The sequence below is a fragment of the Solanum verrucosum genome, unplaced genomic scaffold (genome assembly GCF_900185275.1).
Source record: "Solanum verrucosum unplaced genomic scaffold, falcon-dt-bn FXZP01000031.1, whole genome shotgun sequence".
NCBI classification, from domain to species: domain Eukaryota; kingdom Viridiplantae; phylum Streptophyta; class Magnoliopsida; order Solanales; family Solanaceae; genus Solanum; species Solanum verrucosum.
The window spans coordinates 2,881,382-2,890,073 of record NW_026020194.1 but is presented as its reverse complement, the minus strand read 5'-3'; the positions used below and the strand labels follow the sequence as shown (position 1 = coordinate 2,890,073).

General features: G+C 31.8%; 1 protein-coding gene across 1 annotated transcript; it reads right to left on the bottom strand.

Moving 5' to 3' along the window:
* Positions 1–1,531: 1,531 nt before the first annotated feature.
* On the bottom strand, positions 1,532–5,243 carry LOC125829506 (uncharacterized). The gene is made up of 5 exons (XM_049508726.1): positions 5,041–5,243; positions 4,887–4,960; positions 2,501–2,636; positions 2,063–2,377; positions 1,532–1,975 (listed from the first exon to the last, which is right to left on the bottom strand). The coding sequence occupies exons 1-5, from the start codon at positions 5,173–5,175 to the stop codon at positions 1,703–1,705; spliced, it is 933 nt and encodes a 310-aa protein (XP_049364683.1). The 5' UTR covers positions 5,176–5,243; the 3' UTR covers positions 1,532–1,702.
* Positions 5,244–8,692: the final 3,449 nt, after the last annotated feature.

Sequence of the window (8,692 nt, the reverse complement as noted above, 5' to 3'; positions counted from 1 at the left end):
TAGTTTGTTAGATCATCAAAATTTGGAATAACTTTAGAATGTGGGTGTTGTTATTTTATTTTATTGATCCCTAAATTTTCGCCAGAGTGCTGACGTGGAAAGTAAATCAAGACGACATTGATTCCGAAGGCCTTCTAGGCTGAACTACGTTTCTTGGTTCGATCTTCGGGATGCTCATTTAGTACCTCCTAATTGGATTGTGACGTGTTGCCATATCATTTATCCACCTAAACAGGACCATATTTGGAGTCCAAAATCAAAATAAGCCACAAAAAGATAAAATTGACCAAAATAAGTCACTATTCTAGTAAGTAATTAAAATAGGCTTAGTGTAAAAAAAATAAATTGTTTTATCCAATATTTTAAACGTTTTCCGTTAGTCTCTTAACGTCTATATTTTAATATAAAACGAAACATTTTTTTGCACTTTGTAAAGTGTAAGTTTTTCTTACACTTTATAAAGTAGAAGAAAATCTTACACTTTATAAAGTGAAAGAAAATCTTACATGTGTGTCAGGAGATATTAGAATTGAAATCGAAATGACATGGCTAAAAAATTCTTTGAGTTAAAGCTTAGTAATTTTCAATATTGAGCTTCTTTTTGTATTAGCACAACCCGATAACACAACAATCTGACCCTACAAATTATATAAATTAGATATTTCTTTTCATCTTATATTCATTACTTTGAAATGATGTCGTAATTTGTTCAAAATTTCAACAAGTCTTATACAATGTGCATTCAATTACTAAATATTGAGTTAGAAAAAAAGTGTCTTTAATTTGAAAGAAACAAAAAGAATTACACTGTTAGGCCTCTCTTCATTAGGTAAATTACTTTACCTTATAAAAAAATAAAGAGATGTTCAGTGACTTATAGATAGATAAGATGCAGAGAGAGAACTGAATATTTCCATTTGCTATTTGTTAAAATTCAGAACACTCTATCCATGCAACGTACCACATTAAGTGGACACACAATGACAATACATAATTGACTTGTGAATTTACCTATGCCCCTAAAAAAAATCTTTTTGAGGAAGAGCAAGCCCCTGAAAGGTTTTTAAGGATTGATATTGCAAAAAAAGTGTTTTGCCATTGCTAATACAAAAAAAGCTCAATATCGAAAGTTACTAAGCTTTAACTTGAAGAATTTTTTAGCCATGTCAATTGGATTTCAATTCTAATATTTCCTGACACACATGTAAGATTTTCTTCCACCACTTTATAAAGTGTAAGAAAAACTACTTTACAAAGTGTAAAAAATTGTTCCATTTTATATTAAAATATAGACGTTAAGAAACTAACGAAAAATGTTTGGAATATTGGATAAAACGATTTTTTTTATACTAAGCCTATTTTAATCACTTACTAAAATAGTGGTTTATTTTGGTCAAGTTTATCTTTTTTATTTAGGTTCCACACTCCCATTTTTGGCCTTACACCCATAGAGACCAGTTTTATGTGTGATGTGCTATACCACATTATTAATTAATACAAACATAACAACCAATGTCTTTAAAATACTATGTTAGGCAAATCCTCCAAGTTGATGTAAATTATAGTTTAGAAGTTGTCCGTACAACATGGTTAAACACATATGATCTACAACCCTCAGTTCTAAATCCCATGAACATTAGAAGTGAAATGTTGCAGGAACACTACAGGTCAAACAAAATAAAAGCAGTTTGATGGCATTTATCTAAACCAGCGCGATGCTGCTTTCCCCGCCTGGTGGTTTACGAACGCCACCAAAATAATCTCTGGATTCAACTTTTCCATCAGAAAAAATATCATTTCCACTCATTTCTCTCAGCTTTGCTCTGCTCAGTGGCTTTTCTGCAGACCCAGGAGGAATATCTCCCTTGAAAATGTCATTTCCGGTCAACTCTGCAAACTTCTGGTTGTGTATTTTCTTTACTGTGTTGACAACAGGTTCATCACCAAACAAAATATTGCTTTGACCACCAGCAGGCTACAAAATAGCACAGCCACATGAGAACACATAACAAGTCTGTAGATAGAAATAAGAATAAGAAAACAAGTCTAGTACTCAACTCACATTAGAAACCTTGACAGACGTACGTACAACTCGTGGAGCAGGTTCGCCCATGTCTTTGCTTTCTTTTGACTCTATGGATCGGGCAGCAGCCAAAGATCTAGGAGGAATTTCGGCAGGAGGGCCAAATATGTCATTTCCACTTAGTTCCTTGCTCTTTGCATCTGACAGCTGCTTCTTCATGTTGCCATCTGAATCACTTTCTAGTGTTCCACTCAACTCTCTCTGTTTTGCCACTTCTGTAAGTGTGATAGGTTTCTTTGGAGAGATCCTTTCTTCAGTACTGAATGATATCTGGCTTATCCCATTTGCAGCTTGCTACAAGAATTACAAAACTTTAGACGACAAAGTTGCCATTTTACTAGTTTACTGATTATGTAGCTTGCTCACACAGCAAGTCCTGTAAAACATAATTTTACTGTATAATGAAATAAATAGTACCTGAACAATGCGGACAGATGTCCTGTTGTTGAAGTTACCATTAACAGCTCCTGATTCAGATGCATCATCTTCACCATCAGCAGAAAAGATTTTGCTGCCATTCATCTCCTTCAGTTTGTACCCTGAACATGGTTTCCTGGAGACAGCATGTTTCAAGCAGCATTAGGACCAGAGAACATTTACTTCAAAACCATTAAGGTCATTGGACTATTTCTTTTCTTTTCCAAACATTGGAACCTCTCGATTTGAATGAAAAGTACCAGTTAAAACCCAAAAAATGTATTCCACATGTCCAAACATTGGAACCTCTCAACTTTCTGAGTCTTTTGATAGAGAAGCTTCACTTAACTTGCATGCTTTACATTTCACATCAGCTAAATTTGCGCCCCTGTCTAAAAGCAAGAACGTATATAGCATAGAGCTAATTTTCTACAATGGCTGCAACGTTTCGGGTGACCATATAAGAAAATAGCATGTCTTCAGTTTCTTAAATTAATGGGATTACTTCCATTGGTCGAAACTCCGCGACAGTATCTCACCACAGGTCTCTGAATACTAAATCATGATAAGCAAAGAATCGAAAGAAAGGACATGGAGATCAGGATACCTAACATGCAGAATGCAGAGTAGGTGCATATTTTTACCAGTCTACCAAAAATATTAGTAGCAGCCATGTAACTCTTACATATCACAAAAAAAAGTCTGATTTATAGTCTTTGGAATTGGAATGTGGAATGGAGTGATAATAAATATGACAGTCCGGCTTCAAGAAACTCAATAAAGAAAAAAAAAAGAGGAGAATCAATATGATTTTAACAAAAAGAAGTCTAAGATGCACTTTTCACCAAGAAATGTTTCCATTTTAACACTTTAATGACGTCAATCACAGTTTCTTTATAAACCTTAAACAGAATCAAACGAAATTGATCTATAGAAAAGAATGTTACTTTCATCACTTATTAGTGAAACCATTTTAGTTGATATACTCATCAATAGATTTCACATGTGCTATTCATTTGATAAACATCTAGAGCAGTAGATTGAAATGAACAAATAGTACTGTAGCTCAAGTCTTATGGAGCCATTGTCAACAGAAAACATGCTATTAGAGCAACAGTATCAAATGATGTTTCTGCGTAAGTGAACTACTACTAAATAAGGGGATTAAATATTTTTTACATTACTACTGATAATGTAAAAAAAAACCAGTATATATTTGAGAGACAATTATAATGCAAAATCTGTATTAAGTATGAAATGAAAAACCAAAAATGAGGGTTAACACTACAACCCGTATGACATCAACAGCAGCATATCTAACTTCAAATTCTCACAAGACATAACTAGAGACCTTTTCAACAAACACTAGCTAGAACCAAAATATATAATACACGTAATAAGCTTATTTCTCTACGTTATCATACGTGTAAGCCAAATCCCAGAGCAGCTCAACAAGGAAACGCAACAGACTATAACAAGAACGTTAAGGGCGTGTTTGGTCGAAGGAAAACATTTTTCAATTTATATAAAATTTAATTTTATGTTTAATTTGCTTAAATGTTTTCAAAACGAATTTACTTTCCTTCAATTTAATGAAAATGACTTTTTATACAAAGTAAGAAAAATATTTTTCAGAACTCTCTCTCCAACCTAGACCTGAGATCTGACTCCCAACCAAGGACACAACTCCCTATACTCAAGACCTCAACCCAAGACTTGATTCCAACCCCGAAAAAGACTTAGGACCTCGACCTAAGACCAAACACTTGACCCGACTCAGAATCCATACCCGAGACCCCACCCCAACCTGGAATCCCAAGTCAAGAGCAACCTTGACCCAGATGGGGTCAGGCCTCAGGGTCCTGTCTCCAATCTCAATTTGAATCAGGGTCGGGGTTAGTTATCGAGTCAACAACGGGTCCCAGGTCATGACTGGGATTGGTTGTCGGGTTCAGAGTCAGGGTTTAGATCGTGTCTATGTTGGGACAGGGGTCCAGTGTCATAGTATATATGCTTAGATCTTTTCTTTCCTCCTTTTATACATAAATGCTCTTTGAGACAATATTTACCAAACTCCAGCAAACGAGTGAAAACATTTTCCTTCCTACCAAACACACCAAAATAGCAAAAAGGAAAAAATAAATAAAATTGCATTACCAGATCTAAGAAATTATAGAAGCTTCAAAAACAAAATAGAAAATTTTGGACAATTCAGGTGAAGATCTGAAATTTGTAATCTAAACATCAAGCATCACAACAAATCACATATTAGAAAAACACTCTACATACATTTTTACAAGAAAAAATCATTAAATTCCAAGCAAAATGTAAGATAAATTAATCAAATTGAAAAAAATCATTTTATCTTTTCAGATCACATACATACCGTTTGTTCAAGCTCTCAGCTTCCTCTTCAGTAATTTGACCTCCAAACAACACCTTACTAATTCCATCAGAAGGCTACAACAATACACAAAACAAATAAATTAAACAGTAAACAAATCATAAAAGTACCAAACACAAATCACAATATAGCTCACCTGATGAGAACGAGCGCCGGAGCGAGATGCATTGCCGGAGGCAGCAGCTGAGTTGTTCGCCGGCGGAGCTTCCGACCAGGTGAGCAGATCGGCGGCAGAGGTGTTAGGCTTCCGTACAGGTGTTGCTCTCTCCATTTTAGCTGAAAGAGTAGAGTTTTTTTGAAAATGGGAACTCTTTAAGTTTACTTTATCTTAAAAGCAAATTTCAAATTTGAATAAAAAGAGCAAAGTTTGGGTTTTAGAGATTTGAAATTGTGGATTGTGGGGCCCTTTGTGTTATGGTAAAGTATGGCACGTGCATAGTAACAGCTCACAAAAATTTATTGAGAAAAAGACATACAATGATTTCTATTAGGAGGTGTTTGGCAATAGAATCCAAATATTTTTTCATTTTATTTGAAAGGTATGGAGTGAGGTTGAGAATTAAATTGTATTTGATTTTTTTTATATATATAATTTGAAATAGTGTTCATATTTAAATATAACTTTTACAAAAGTCAAAATGAATTGAAAATATGTTGGTATAAATTATTTTTAAATTAAAATACAATTTCAAGTTGAATTAAAAAAAATTAATGATCATCTATTGATTTTCAAATAAAATTAAAAACATAAACAATTTTTTTTATCATTTATAAATACAGACCCTAACTTTTGTTTAAAGAAACAAACTAACATTCACTATAAGATATAAAATATTCATAACATTCTTCCTTGCTTGTTTGTGTGATAAAAATGTGTCTCACTAAAATTTTAATAGAAAAAAGTTTTAGGGAAGGAAAAAGAGTACACATATCTAATAATTTGTATTTTGATTGTCTCATTAAAAAATTTAGAAGGAAAATTTGGTGGGACAAAATCTTGTAAGGGTACAAGAGTACAACTCGTATTAATACCCCCTAATAAAATCAATTCAAACACTTGAATTTTTGCATCTCAATCTTGTACACCATCTTCTTGAAAGTTACATTTGATAGAGTTTTGGTGAATAAATCAGTCATATTAACTTAAACGAATTAGTTGCAAGTTGATATCAACATTCTTTTGGAGATCATGTGTAAAGAAAAATATTGGTTGTGTAATTGTGTTCTATCTCCTTTTTTCTGAATCCTCACTTAATTGGACTATGCATGTGCGTTATCTTCATATTAAATGTGAGCATTTTGTCATATTTTGAAACACATTTTTTTCCGAATGATCAGATGTATCATTGACCTCAATCACACATATTCTCGACTTACTTCATAAATAGCTATTATCTTGATATTATATGATGATGTAGCCATAATTAATAGATTGTTTTATAGATTGTCAAGCTAAGATACGACAATATCCCCACATATGAACATGTTGCTTGTTTGAGATCAAACTTTGTGTGGATCAAATATATCTAGCATCAATGTAACCACAAGTTCTGCCTAGCTATCTGATTCCATTCCAATGTCCCTTGGTAGGAGCGATTGCGAATGTACTTTCAATAAAATGGTATGACTAGAAAAAAGATAAAATCTTAGATTCTGATACCAATTGAATAAAACACACAATTTGCACAATCATTGAATTTATTTCATTAGTGATAGTGTAGTCACATATAAACAAATTAACTACCATATAAAATCACAGTCTATGATCATACCTTGTTTTTTAATATCGTTCCCAATATTTGGTAGTTGAATCTTCTTTAAATGGGTGTCTTTTGTTTTTGGATAGAGAGAAAAGTATCATTCTTAGGTCCCGTTTGGTCATGTCATGAGATGAAGTTGAAGTTTTATTTGGACAGACAATTTAAATTTTTAAGTTGTATTTTTTCTCATAAAATTAAAGAAGTAAAAACCCCATATTTGTGAAAATTATTGAAAGAATTACCAAATAAGCTTACCAAGCTTATAAAAAATTACCCTAATTCTTTATACAAGCTTACTAAATAAGCAAAAATTCATAGCAAAATGATAATACACTATTACAAAGTTATTCTAAAAAAAATACAATAATATTTATTAATCGAACTCTAGTTCATTCAATAAAAAAGTATAATTAAGCATGAGTTACAATGTACTATATTTATTGAGTCGTTTGTTGGTCAATATCACTAGTAACTATATCATCATGTTCATATTTCGTGAATATTTCCTCATTCTTTTGATAGACTCGCAAAAAAATGTAGATATAAAATGATAATTTTTTTACAAATATAAACTTGTTGGTCAATTTTTATATTTGATAAGATGTAAAATCATGATATGAAATTCTTAAATCTAGTTTTTTTTTTTTAAATTTGGAATATTTGGAATTTCATCTCGTATCCAAATGCTGATTTCATTTTATGTTCAAACGCCTACTTAGGGTCTAAAGTGGTACAATAGTCCTACCCGCTGTTTTCCTCCTTTTAATTTTATAAATACTAAATATATATTACTTATTTCTTATTTACATAAATCTCGATTAAACCACATAAATAATCCGATCCAATCTTCTTCAGATTATTATTCTTGTTCACCAACCAAACGATACATAGTTGTATTAAGCTTTGGCCACAACTTTATTCTACCAAACTATGGTTTGGTTCAATTCAAGAATCAATGAAAAATGGGGACCAAATTAATGTGTGGGCAAATAATAGTATATAATTGCTAACTGCAACTTGGGAGATGATTCATTGTCCTTTTTATACACTAACCTTAATCTTGTCGCACTATTATAAAGTTTTGAACAATTGTTGGTTTTTTCTTTTTATAATTCAAATAATATACCAAAGAGATTAAAAGTACTTCTAATTCAGGAAATTACATAAGGTGTTTTAATTTTTTTTGTCTTTTATAAATTTTTTTTTTTATCTAAATATACAACTTATTTTACCATATTCTCTAAAAATCTCTACTATTTGAAAAAATTACAAAAATCCCTACTCTCTCATATTCTCGGATACATCACTTTATACAATGTATCAGTCGGATACATCAATTAACGCGATGTATCGGTTGGACATATCACTTTGTGCGATGTATTAGGACGTTGAGTGATGTATCCGAAACTGAGATGCGATGTATTGAGACAAATGTATCCGAAATCGCGACGCGATATATCACGACGTTTTGGGATGCATCGGATTCCACCAAATTTAAGGGATTTTTGTAATTTGAAAAAGAGTAGGGATATGATGTAATTTGCTTTGTATCACTATGAAATTTGTGTAAAATTTCCAAAAAAAAGTCTTTAAAGAATGATCTTCCTTCCACTTTAAGCAGAGTACAAGTAAATGTTAAAAAGAAATGCATGTTCAACGTGAGGAGATTGCATGTATTATGTGAGAGAATTATATTAAAGAGTAGTACACTATAACTCATGTTCAATTTTATTTTTTATTGAATTAAAGTTCGATCGATAAGTGTTTTATATTTTTTCCTTTGTTGTGAACTTTTGCTTATTTTGTAATATTATGTAAATAATTCGGGCAATTTTGATAGATTTTACAACTTATGGAAACTTTATCTTTATGAGCCAAAAATACAATTTAAAATACAAAGTGCATATCTAAATAAAATTTCAATTTCATCCCATATAATTTCATATCATGATATCATCTCACCTGATCAAAGAATCCTTAATTTGCTGAACTTTATTTGTCTTTAATTAGGTAGAATCATAGAATTAG